Source organism: Bactrocera latifrons, unplaced genomic scaffold, assembly GCF_001853355.1.
Source record: "Bactrocera latifrons isolate USDA-ARS-PBARC rearing strain unplaced genomic scaffold, ASM185335v1 scaffold_64, whole genome shotgun sequence".
Taxonomy (NCBI): Eukaryota; Metazoa; Arthropoda; class Insecta; order Diptera; family Tephritidae; genus Bactrocera; species Bactrocera latifrons.
The window spans coordinates 1,110,550-1,124,780 of NW_017537312.1; the positions used below are offsets into that span (position 1 = coordinate 1,110,550).

Sequence of the window (14,231 nt, forward strand, 5' to 3'; positions counted from 1 at the left end):
GGTAAAAAAATAAATTAAAAAAATATAAAAAAAAAAAATCTGAGCAAACATAATGCCACATTTCGGTATGAATTCGCTCGCAGGGTATGCACATCCGTAAGCACTCAAACATACACACGCACTCACTTATATTTACTACACAAATTGCAATTTTTTATTCTGCTCCATTTACTGCTGGTATAAAGGGGAAAATATAGAGCAACCTTACAATTGTAATTTATATTTGCGAGTTTTAGCAACGCACCGTTAATGCATACAAATACATACATATAAACTCATATACGAGTATACTCATGAATTATGCATTTCATATCACAGCGGAATAAAGTTCATGCCCGCAAGCGTGCATTACTTTTATGCATAAAATATATATCTTCATATAAATATATATATATATATATGTATATGGCTACATATTTACATGTAGATGCATGTTCGCACATAACCTCGCTTGAAGGTTGAGGAGAAATGGCCTTGACTTTCGTTTGTGCACGTATCAATTAAAAATTCTAAATCAAAGCAGAACAAACATTTGTGCTTTTGCTGTTGTATTTAAATATAATATACATATATGCACATATATATATGTAAGTACAGCAATATATTTTATACTGAATTTGGTGATCACTTAAAAAACGACAGGAGGAAGACGTTTATAGTATGAGGAAAAGTCAGTTGCTTCAATTGCCTTTCAATTTTCTTGCATGACTTCATAAAGTTTTATTAAATAGTTAATTTCCCAAAATTGTTACAAAAACAAAAAAATATTGTATTGTAGATACCTTCTTAAAAAGGCTTAATGAATCAAAACCATATTTTTGTATTCATATCTTCCTTATGTTATATTATTCAGGTATATTAACTCATCTTTTATTTTTCATACAAAATTTTAAACAAATAATTTTGTTAAAAAAGAACGTTTATTTAACATATTATTACAAAATATATTAAAAATATATAATATTGAAACCGTTAAACTGTTGTTGCCGTTTTTAAGAAAAATATTAAAATTTTTATTTTGATAAAAAAAAAATTCTGAAGTAAATATGTATTTTACGCAAAGAAATAATTAATGAAAATTTATTCAAAAATTTTTACTCTTTAAGTGAAAAATTATGAAGGATACTAGTTTGTCGTATGTTTTTGAAAAAACAATTTTTGAAAAATATATAAATAAATCAAATCTCTTGTGAAAAGAATATGATGAAGCCATTTATAGATAAATTTAAGAAGAAATTTAAGAACAATTTAGTTTTCTATAAATAAAAATATTTTGGATATTTTAAATATTCTAAAAACTGTTCTGAGATTATGAATATTATTAAATTTTTCAAAATTTACTGTTAAAAATTTTAGCTTCTTTTTAAAAACAATCAAAATAAATTATGTATTATTAAACTGTCACTGCATTTTCTCAGAAAAATATTAATTTATTTTTTATTTAAAATTAATTTATTTTTATTTTTTTAAATTACGATATTCTCACATTTACAAAAATTAAAAAATATATACATATTATTTATTTTCGCAATAAAATATTACTGAGATTTCTCAGGAAATATATTAAAGTTTAATATTTTTTTAATTTCAATTTTTATATTTTCTAATATTTTTAAATTAGGTAATCCGCAGATAAATATTTAATAAAAAAAATTACCTACGTATGTATGCAGAAATGTGTATTTATAAATTTTGTGATTACCTCACGCCGCAGCGCTGGATTTAGCACCAATTCGCACATCTTTATACCGCTTCTGGTTAGCTTTACTTTTTAGCGCCGAAATAAACAGAACGCAGGCAATTCAATGAATGTTACTTATATGCTACCACGTGCGCCGCAGAGTATTGTGAATTATGGCGGTTTAACCACACTATATACTTAAATAAGTGCAAAGATGCAGATAGTTTGCGATTTATCACGAATTATTGTGCTTAAAATCTGCTTGAACTTTAAACTTAATTAAGTGCACAACAAGGAGTCCGCCGAAGTGTTAATTGCTGATAAGCGTTATCGCTGCCGCTTTGTAGTAATTTCGCACGCTATTTAAGTATGTAGAGTGCCGATTTTTTTATCTTTATCTTTAGCTTCTGTATTTGTATTTTTATCTGGGAAATTTGTGCCACTAACACAGTCAGAAATGCATGTGAAGCTGCAAAGGAGCGTTTGTTGCTCTTTTTAAAATTTTCGCTAATTTTTCTTTATTTAATTTGGTCAATCCGTTGGAAAACAACACTAATTTAAAACTTAAATTTATTTAGAAATTAACGGGGATCACACGCTTTGCCGCGCGTTTCGCAAAAGCTGTCTGCTGGCTTCCACGATTTAGCACAAACTGCTGCTCAATCGGCGCGCTTGAGCCGAATGAAGGGTGTTGTGCGAACTGAGGCTGTTTGTGCGAACTCTGGCTCTCGCCGAGTTGCGCCAGCTGACGCTTAACTGTTGTATTTTTAGCGGCTCCGCAGCCGGCCTGCTGTCGTGTCTGGTTGACCGACTAATCGGCTGACAAACTGTCCGGCTCAAAACGTGGCCAACGTGTTGTTGTTAAAGTGACCGCATGTTAGAATTTCCAGCTGCACTTTAGTGGCTTGCGTAAGTGTGTACACCGATGTGCGTGTGTGCGTTGGCATAGTCACAGCATGGCGCTCAGTTGTGCGGCAGCAAAAAATAACAAAAACTCATAAAGCTCTGACAAATTCACATTTTTTGTTGCAACTGCTGAGTCAAAAATGTAAATAAGTATGCGTTAAATACCACACCGTGCTAGGCACCTTTTAAATTGCCGGTTTGTTTTGCCTTCGCATTTATTTTTATTTGTTTTGCAACTCATTGCAATTGTTTTCTTTATTTAATTATAGTTATGACATTTGCATATGGTGTGCAGTTGTGTGCGCGAATTTGGTAGCCAGAGATTTTTTAATATTTTTTATAATTAGCTTTAGATAATTATATGGCCACGCTGTTTGTTAGTTTAAGTGTGATATTTGGAATTTAAAATAGAGTTATTCACAGCACAATTGTGTACTACTTCGTTCGGTAACAATTATCCATTAAGCAACCAAATACATTTATCACTTAATTACTGATATATGTAATTCGTTATATTATTTATTGCTTAAAAAAGCATTGATCAAATAATTTGTTTTGAAAGTATTTGTTTTTCATTACTGAAAATTTGTTTGAAACTCAAATATTTTTAGAACAATAGTTTAAAGTATTTTTTGAGTATGTTCCCAATTGTTTTAAACTATAACATTTTATTCAAAATTATAATTTTTTCGAAAACCAAAAATTAGGAATAGGAAGTGTAAGAAGAAGGAAAATATTCCTAATTTTTTGTCGAAAATCAATTTTTCAAAATTGAAATAAAAAAAAAATTTTTTTAATAAGTTTTGAAAAAAATTAATTAAAACTTAACTCAAATTTTTAATTACGGGTTTAAGGTTTGATTTGAACGGCATGATTGTTTTAAATGATACGACATGTTCTTGTGCCACTTGAAATATAAATAAAAAACTTTTTCGTAATAACGGCTAATAGTGTTAGAAAATTTTTTTTAGAGTCAAATCAAATGAATTAAAAAGGAAAAATTTTATGCTTAGCTACAAAAAAAAACGTTTTAAAATTTTCTGATAATAAAAAATTAAAATTTGAAACAGAAAATCTGAATTCAAAAATTCGGAAAAAATAATTACCCCCCATTGAAGCATTCTCATTCGCTCATTTTGTAACTAATTTTAGTTATTTCTTTAATTATTCATAATTGCAGATATCAGCCACAAATTTGTGCAACAAAACGGCATTTATTTTGATTTTTTATGTCCTCAAAAAGCTAATTTAATTTTGCTTGAGTATTTTGTGCGATGTAAACGTATGAGATGTGGGAACACTTTGCGGCAGGCACGCGATATTTTTTATGCACTTAATTGAATATTTGCATAATTTTTAAATATAAGTTATTTTTAATAAAAGCAATGGAATCCAGCAACAACAAACAACAAAACAAAAGCGTAAACAAATGATTTAATAATTGAGGGTCTGCTTGGGAAGAAAGAGTAATTGACTGCTTCCTCATTGGCACAACTGTCTGAGAAACAGTTGCAAGACAATATGAGGAAGAAAATTTTACACAAAAATTTCGAGGTAAGGGAAAAAGCGAACAAAGTGCGTTTAATTTTAACACATTTCAGCACAGAGACAGCGAAATATGAGTTTTGTAAAGCACGCAAAATCAAATTAAAGGCAGAGTCAAACGTAAACAAAACGGAATACACGACTGCTAATGCTAAAGACTGCAAAAACGAAATGAGGGCAAAGCGCTGTGGGGGCAAACACTCAGATAGACGAATGTCTGATAGTCTGAAGCTGCATTAGTGCGCATTCTAATCTGTTTTGCTTTTGTAAACAATTTGTTTTTCAAAAATCGCTTCCGCTTTAGTTAATTAAACATAATTATATAGTTTTCAGCAAAATAATAATTATTAAATCTCATATATTTTTTTTCGAAACCGTTATATAAGTTCTGACTCACTACGAAATAAAGCACAGCTAGTCATCGTTAAGACAGATATTAAGTAAATTCTTTGAAAAAAGTAAAAGAGAACAAATACAAATACAAAAGTAAAAGAGAAACAAAAGACGAGTTGTGTCACAAAGCAGCTTCTAACGTATTGCCATTTGAGACCTTTTAACAGATTTTTTGTATGGATTTTTGAAATTTCATAAAAGAGAAGAGTTGTGGACTCCACAAATCGGACGAACAGTCGCTAGTTATACTAGTTTAAACTTTCCATTGGAGGTTCCAAGCATTGTTTATCAATCTAGAGAGAGTTCAACTCATCAAACTAGTTTGGTGTGGATTTTTGAAGACGCCTGTCTTCGAAAAAAAGCCACAGTCTGCTCGGAGGGCTATGTTTCCGAGGCTGCACGAACGGCAGCGATTACTCAATCGAAGGCGAACTTCAGTGAGGCACTTCAGTTAAGTTTTTCGCTGTTATGATAGCTGCACAATTACAAAAGAAGTAGCGAGTCGAAGGAGGCACGCTTAAATGCCTACGTGCTCAGCTTTTGAGAAGAAGTCGAACCGATACCAAAGTATAGATGTTCTATTAATAATTACAATCTTGTGCTGTACAAACTGAGGAATTGGAGGATGTTCTACTTTGCAGAATAAAGTAAAACAAGTTCCTCAAGCTAATTCCACTATTTAATTTTGGTAAAAGGATACTTAAAAACTAGCCGGTTCTAAATTAGTGCTAGAAATAGCTTTCTTCGATTTCGTACAATGTAAGAACTGTGGAAACCGCGATTCTGATGAATGAGACAGATTCAATGATGACTTTCGTGAGGATTCATAAAATGTAATGTAAAGCACATTTGAATTTGAGTTTTTTTGCTTCAATTAGATTATTACCGAAGGACTGTTTCTGAAACGATGAAACGGTCCGAGTAATTTGGATAACTTTTTCGAGGCGCGAATACTTCAAGGTACAAAAGTTACAAATTACTTTAAAAATTGCTGAAGTCGACTTATGTGGTTTCGACTTATTGACTCAGATTTGCCCATAGCTCAACCCTAAATATTTTTGAAAACCTTTTGGCGAACTTTACATAATTTGTAGGGTAATTTTGTCGGTGGACCTTCATTAGTTCGTTTAATTGTGAGGAAAATTATGTGATTATACAAAAAATATGTACATATGTATGTGCATGTAAGTAATTTAATGCGCATGTGAAGACGATCCAGTTCATATTGGTTTCAAACAATAGTTTGCTGATTGCAAACAACAATATTATTATGAAATAACCAAATTGACAGTGTTAAAATTTATAATTCGTCATAAATAGATATGAATCTGTGGCACATGAAGGCTTTAGGCAATAATAAAGCATTTACGATCTTTATCGATGACTAAAATACATTTCACATGCCGATGAAACATTCGCACTCGCCGTCAACAATTGATTTCGTTAATAGAATCAATAAACTCGTTCAATTTGGTTACGCAGTTAGATGAAATCGCTATTCATACTTGCGTGCAAAATAATAGCACACAAAGTGATATGTGTTTAGATGTAGCATACATTTCAGCGCAAAACGAAATTCACGAGCAACTAGTTTTATTGTCTATTGAGCGCAAAGCAGTGATTTTACAGGTAAGAAATGAGCAAAATCGACACCATCGACACACACACACAGATTGTTTATGGTAAATATACATAATTTTCTTTTGAAAATAATTTTACAAACTAATTTTCTATTTATAAGTTTTTTGCAGCGCTTCATGCATCAAATATTTACCTTGTGCTCACTTCGAATATTCGCAAACATTATAAAGTGCCTTTCGAAATATTTTTGAGTTTTATATATTATATGTTATACATACATAATATACATATATTTGTATGTAAAGTTATGTATTCTTTTGAACAATATTGACAAGGCTTGAACAAAACTTTCGTGTTGCTAACTTGATTGTTGTTGGTTTGGAATGCTGCTTGTGAAACGTTCTGGTAAGAGAGAGGCACAGCTATAAACTGTTGCCACAAAGTAGCACATCCGCGCATTAAAGTGACACCAACAAAACCACATTAGAATGTGCTAAATGGTGCATATATGCACAATAATGCACTTTTTATATAACGGTGAATATGCACATATACACATACATAATGAAGGTGAAAGGCTTAAGACACGAGGTAATGAAAAAAATAATAGAAAAATGCATTAAGAGTAAAGAGATTGCAGAGAGAAATGTTGCTTAAAGGAGAAAACATGATTTTTACAGTATAAAAATCCGTTAACTGTAATTTGATACACTGCTGCCATAATAGGCGAGACAAATAGGATCAGAGAGCAAAAAACTGTCTCCAAGCACAAACTTACATACATACATACAAATGCAGTCATACGAGTTGCACTCAGCGTCGCCAACAATCTGTGTGCCACATATTCGTATTTACTTAGCCAATATGCGGAAGACAAGAGTGCAAATAGCCTTGCTGTAAGCTACGGTAGACGCTGCAGCCGAAGTGATTGTTGCTATCCGAGGTGCGCAACGTATCGCAGCAACAGTGCTGCCGCGCTGCATCTGCTGGCGGCACTTATACACATGCTAATAGTTTCGAAGCCGGCTTATTGCATACATACATATGTATTTACTTGGACCAAGTGTGATTTCATGATTTCGATGAATAGCAAAGTAGATACTCTCTACGTCCTCTACGTCTCATAACTCTGGTAACTTATTTTTTATAATAAAAAGTCCATTGGTCAGTTAATTGCAGCTAAATATATAAATATGTATGTATGGTATATGCAAATATGTGCTATTTTTAAATAGCATTGAAATCGATCAATAAATCAATTAGTTTCACATATTTAAATGATGAAATCAATTTTCCATTACAAGGTGATTAATAGTAATAAAAACATTAAAAAGAAAAATTATTTTGAAACTACAACACATTAAACATTTTACAATTAGATTTCTTAAATGCTTTTAATTAAAGTTTAATTACTTATTTTAATTTTTTTATTTCCATTATAACATAATATTAATTATTATTTATTTTAATTACTACTGTTTTAAATTATTGTCGATAAATATTTTAGTTATTACTGAATACAAATTTTACTTTATAATGCTTTTATAAGATTTCGTTAAGTAAAATATCTTTGTTTACATTTTAAGCCATTGTGATTTGGTTAATATTGGGCTTTTATTTCACGTGATTTTATATTTTATTTGAATTTATTTTATATATGAATTGGTAATTAGTTTTTTTGTATATAGTCATATTTTATATTTTTCACCATTTTATATTGTTATAATTTTTTTTTGACATTTTTATATTTTTAAATAATATTTGTATAAATTTTATTAATTTTTATTTATTTTTGTAATGATTGTAGTGTATTTTTTGCATGCTAATATTAATTTATGGACATTAAAAAATTTAATCGCTTCATTTTAGTGCATACTTTTTTTTTAATAGCAATTAAAAATCTTTCTTATAGTTTCTGACATTTTTAATAGCAATATAATTAAAAATCACTTTTATATTTTCCATAATTTTTAATTTTATTAGGTAATTTTTATTATTTTTGTTTTTGTTTTTTTATTATTGTTTTTGTATTTATTTCAACTTAGTTTCTTAATATGTCCATACATAAAATTTATATTTTGCTAGTTTTAAGCATACAACTCTCTCAAATTTTAATATTCCATACAATTATATTATTACTTTTAATTTAACTATGTTTGTCAACCTTTTTTTTATATTTATTTAGTTTCGTTAAATATAATCAATTTAACGAATTTTTGTTATAAAATTGCGTTGTTCATTATTTTTCTTTTTAATTAAATTAATTAAATAAAAGCAAGATGATTTTTCATATAATATTTCTACTTTTTAATTTAGCAAATTTTTTGTTTATTTAAATTTGCACTCATTATCGTTTGTTTGTTAAATTAACATAATTATATTTTGATTTGGGTAAAAAAATGTACTTCAAAATGTACATCATACATATATGTATTTTTATTTATTTTGATTTTTTATTTATCTGGTTTTCATCTGTATGATTTAACTTGCAAACTCATAAATATTCCATGAGTCGCCCTGTTTGTGTGCATTCGAAACCCACCCATTTCATTGAACTCAATATAGGCTACGTCTCATTTTATTGACAAGCATCGTTGAGTTTATTTTTCATTTTTTGTGGATGTTTGAAATGAGCATGTTTTGTGCGCATATTGACGAGAGCGAAGAGGCACAGGCCAATGCGTTATTCATGGTTTTATGAAAATGCTTCATGTTTTAAAAATGTTGGGTATAAGTAGAAAAAAAGTGAAAGAGACCTCAAGTGAGCAATTGAACATAATTGACAGTAAAGTATTATAATATCTATAATAATTATATTATGTATGTACATAAGTGCACGTTCACACACTTATTAATGAGTGGCTGTCAGTTTAAGATTCCATAATTGCTGTCAAGACATAGAAGTCTATTAAACATTTGAAGCAGCAAAAGCAAGCGCAATAAGGAAGCAAGATGATATTAAATATTGACAATTTATATTTATTTTGTATTCTTTTTCATATTTCTCCGCATCTATTTTACTAACTGTCAACTTTGGCGGTCGTCTATTTAGACGCAATGTTTCGTTGAAAGGTTTTTTTATTGCTCTTTTTGTTGTTTTAAATGGGTGATGCACAAACATTTGTACAGAAATTAAAACATGTCGTGAGTTAATTGATATTTTACGCTTTCCTTTGAGGTGTGCGCTTTAACTGCAATGCCAACTCGCCGCCATGCAGTAAGCGGCGCAACAAGTCACGTCTGCGAGTCGATTCATTGCCAGCAATCTATTTTAGCAATCAACTCGAGTGTTTGTTGAAAATGCTTTTCTAACACTGACTTCATGCGAGCGATTTTTCTCATTGAAACGTTCAGTCAGAGGCGCATATGCCCGGTTTGTATTGCCCGCCGACTCACGTGGTATTCAAATTTGCATGAAATCTCCAACTACTTTGTTTATATTTGTGAACAAATATTTATTAGCTTATTAGCTTGCGTGAAAGTTTATTTTTTACTATATTTATCTTTCATCAGTTATCTCCTACTCTTACTAACTAAATAGTTGCGGCGTTTTGTTTCACTCGCGACTCGCACAGGCCCAGACTGTTTAAAATATGTATGTTTTGCAGAGTGTGGCAGGAGAGCTGTTTAGTCAACATTTAATTATTTGTTGGCATTTCAAGATTTTTTTTGAATATTTTGCTACACCTTTAATAAATAATACTTGTACCATGTATTATTTTCCGAGAGATTGTTATCAAAACAGAGCGACACAGATGTGAAAATACTAAATAAAAAAACAGTCATTATTTATTTAAAATTTTGGTATTTTTCTGTTAACAAAAGAAGTCTTCTTCCAAGTTCGCATAAGATAGTAAGTATATCTAAGTATGGACTTCCATTTTATTTCTAAGCCCCACGCTGAATATTGACTTTTTGGATATGTATGTGAGCCTTTTCGGGGTGAATAACATATTCCATTGAAAATTCATCACTTCATTGTTTTTTAAACAGTTTCACAAAAGCTTTCTTTAATCCTTGCTTTATTGTAATATTGTCTAATTTAAATGTATTCTCGTTAATATCAATTGGTTAATATATGTAGATGTACATATGTACGTAATATATGTTTGTATATACGCCGAAAAATAATATATGTATTAAAAGAATTAGTCATATTTTTTAATTTGCCAGCAAACGTGCTGAGACTAAATTTAAAAATATAAAATAAAAATTACGCAACAGCTGATCCGACATGTCCGTAAACCGCACATAAAATGTGAATCTCCATTAATCTTCACTAGCACCAACAAATTTAATATGAACTATTAACAAATTGCATAAACAATTCCATAGAAAACGCTGTGCCAAACTGTTATCTGTCGAGAGATGCTAATTATACCGCTTTGTTGTTGTTGCCACATGCAAACAACTGATTAAAGCGACAGCTGACCGATCACGTTTGTCTATTTGATTAAACCCGCGTGGCAGGCAACACATCCATGTATGTACATATGTAGATATAGATTTATTTACTATATATGCTATGTAACGACTTTTATCTAACTGTAGTTGTTGTTTTGTTTGACAACACTCACCGTTTCATGCATTTCGCCACCCTCATCCAACAGCCCCTCAACACTTTGCACATCTTTTGTCGGCGAAGGTGGTGGCGTGGGTGCGCGATTTTTTCCCGTCAACATGGAACGCGGCAAAAAGTTGCGACCATAACGTAAATAAAACCAACGCCCCCATTTGCGACCGGCTGCCGCCAAAGCCACCGCGCAGCCCACCAAGGAAATGACAAACCACATGTTGCTGGCTTTTTAATTAAGATGGCTGTTTTCCTTCCGAGTTAATTGTAAAATCCAACAAAAACAAAAATTCAAAGAGAACTTGTGTGGCTGATAAGCACACCTTTGAAAGGTTAGTGGTCGCACAACAGGTAGCTCTAATATCGCAAGCGGTTCGTCGCTTCCCTTGAGTTTTCGCGCTGTGCGCTTTGTGCTATTGTTTATAAACAAATGCGAACACGCACGATAAACAGAGCGTGAAAATGGAGACTGCTCTGTGTATGTGTGCGAAAAAAGCTTTACGAAAGCTTTGAGAGTTGTACGTGCTATTTGAGCGCGTTGTGTTTGGTACTGAAGCGCGTGTAAAATTGAGCGTCTCTCTTGTCTAATTGAGCGTCTTGTGTTCACTATTAGGCGCGTAAGTTCTCTCTCCAAGCGAATGCGTTTTTAAATTATTTTATTTTTTTTTTTAAATTAAACGCTGCCTTTTCTAATTGAGCTGGTTATATTTTCTCTTTGAACGCACCTGAATTGTGTCAAGTTACCTTGTGCGTTTGAATGGTTGGGTCACATTGCTCCACTGCAACATTTGCTTTTACTCTGGTTTCTCTCATACAGTGTTTTGTGCGTTTACGATTTGTTTATTTTTTTTATTTTTTTTGGCTTTATGGGCTTGTTTAGTTCTGTGTTTGTGTGTGTTGCTTATGCTGTTTCGTGTTTTTACACACATCAAATTTGATTTGCTAGCTGTTTGCCTTTATTCTCGGTTTGCGTTCGTTACTGTTTCTTTTTCGCTGTGTTTTACACTATTTTATCAATCGGTCTCATGGTCTTGTGACCAATTTGCTCGTATTAATATTGATATTTATACACTTTGTCTGCTTTAGATTGCACAGTATCGTAGTTTTCCAACGTAGTCATCGTCAACATGCACTTAGCTTTGTTGTTGGGCGTAACTAATCGTATATTTTTAGTTGCCTCAACAAATATAACAACTCTTTCACAAGTTATGAATCATTATTTTTCATTTGCTACAACAAATTTGCTATTATATTGATTTGATTTTATGCAATGAAACTTGTGACACCACCACCAAATTGGTCACACCAAAAACTAAAAGAAAACACCACAAAAATGCAAAACTCAGCTGTGCTTAGCTGTCAATTTAACGTTCCGCTCTGTGCTCTACAGCATTTGACAGTGAAAATAGGAACCTTCTAACTATAACGAGTCGGTGTCAAATTCTTTCGATGAGCTCAGCAATGGGCTACGTGGAGGAGCTGCAGTCGTAGTGGGGTCAAAGCCGTTGCTGATACGACCAAAGAGGAACAGCGCACATACAATTAGTTGAACGCGTTAGCGAATGATGTGAAACGTGAACTGGATTTCAAATGGCCAAAGAAATATACAAGCGATTTTTTGTCTGCACCAACAAGTACTAGCGAGTGCGAAACGCCGCCAGCGAGTGCCGTACAAAGAATATACAAGCATAGTTAGTAAACAGGCAGAGAGAGAGTGAGAAAACAACATGTGAGAAACAGGTAAAGAGCGGAGTCACTTCAAAAGCTATATGTGGAGGCGAGCGCTACATATTTGGGGAGCAGCAATCAAATTACTCAATGAGATACCCAACTAGCTACATTTAACAACGAACGAATAACGAGTTGTAGATGCGAGTGTTTAGCGGCTACATAAAATACACCGTACCGGTTACTTGTTTTCAAGAGACGACATGACAGCGTAAGAGAGCCGCACGTTTGTTGATCGCGCGAGTGTTTATAACTCTCAACGTTTATAACTCCAAGTTGGGTGTGTACGTTCAAATTTTTTTCCAACACTTAGCTGCATTATTACCCACAAGCTTGCTGTACTGTGCAGCCAAATAACTGCAGCCGTTTGTGGCGCGTGAGTTGGAATGCTGACTCGATTGTTCGACCATAATAGGCGGGTGGCTTGTCGAGCAAGCGGTTAAACCTGCTCCACTTGCGGTTTTAGCGGCGAGTGCGACAATAGCTCTGCTCAGCGCTTGCTTATACAATGTAGGCAGAGTAAATGCAGGCCTGTAGCTTAATGGTAAAAAGTGAGCTTTAAGAAAATAACAGTCTTTTTCTGATTTAGTAATTAAAACAATAGTTTCTTGCTTGTTTACGGTCTGAAATAATTACCATTTAATTAAACTGCAATAGTTTTGCAGCAGCAACAACTATTTATAGTGGTTTCAGCAATTTTTTGGTTTGCTGTGTATAACAGTTTCATTCCAATTTCATTGGCTAACTATAAATGTCGCGCAGCCCCCCGGGCGTATGCGTGATTATTTATGGCGTTGGCCGGGCGCATGCGTTCGAAATTCTTGAATAAATAGTTAACAATTTTTGTAATTTTTACAAATTAATATTATTTAAAGCATTTTTTTTTTGGTTGCGAGTACACAGTTTAATTCGATAATGGGCGATATTGAGCTGTAAAAAAATTAGTTCACCTTAGTGCGTACTGATGTTTGAAATTTTTTCTTATTTTGATATTTTTAGTTAGTGAAATGCTCTAATAACGCATTTAAAGCGTTAATTTTAAATTAATTTTTTTTTTGACATTTTCCTCTGCACTGGTCAATCAGCTGAGGAGTTATATGAGATATCATGGTATATTGCCAAGCTATCCTGGCTTGTTTGCTAGATTTTCAGAAAAAAAGGTACTCCAAACAGTGTTATATGTTATGTACAATCTGCTCTCCTCTCAATACGAATTGCTTTTAAAATAACTTATTTCTTCAAATTTCTTGCCAGCAGATCACATTTAGAAAGATATTTTCTAATCAACTCTTCTTTCAGTGGCCTCAAAACTCTATGAAGTTCCTTACATACTAATGTTTGTGTTTGCGTGAGCATGTGTAAATTATATTATATTTGCTTGCAAAGTTTAGTTGAGAAATTAGCACCAAATCAATTTGAGGAAGTTTGCATTCTAAGCGGATGTTGCTTGCTTTTGTTTGCACTTCAAAAATATAACAACAACTTATTTGTTTTTATTAAATTGAGTGAACACAAAAACCATGTACATACATATGAATACATACTGTACATATATTGGTCAAGGGCAATGGTCGTTTGTGCGTTCGTACATGATAAAAATTTTTATGTTTTTTTTCAACGCAATTTTCATGTAGATAAACAATGACATATTGCGCATAGGTACGTACATATGTATGTATGTCCATATGTTAGGATAGTTATGTGTTGGGTATATAAGTTAAGTGCTATTTGTTTGTTATAAAACATTTAAAGAGTTGTACTAAATTTGTTTTGTTCCGTGGTGTAGGACAAGTTAAAAATAAATATAAAAAAATTAAATTATAT

At 32.1% G+C, this 14,231-nt stretch overlaps 1 protein-coding gene across 14 annotated transcripts in view; it reads right to left on the minus strand.

Moving 5' to 3' along the window:
* Positions 1 to 14,231, minus strand: part of LOC108975358 (TLD domain-containing protein 2) — a 186,220-nt gene that overhangs the window by 15,951 nt on the left and 156,038 nt on the right. The window contains exon 1 of one of the 14 annotated variants that reach the window (XM_018943777.1): positions 10,684 to 11,400. The exons of 12 other annotated variants lie outside the window; for them this stretch is intronic. In XM_018943777.1, coding sequence (XP_018799322.1) covers positions 10,684 to 10,899 — 216 coding nt within the window. In that variant the 5' untranslated portion in view covers positions 10,900 to 11,400. Of the gene's footprint in view, positions 1 to 1,702; positions 2,337 to 10,683; positions 11,401 to 14,231 lie in introns of those variants that run through there. One more of the 14 variants, XM_018943780.1, reaches the window with a different exon arrangement.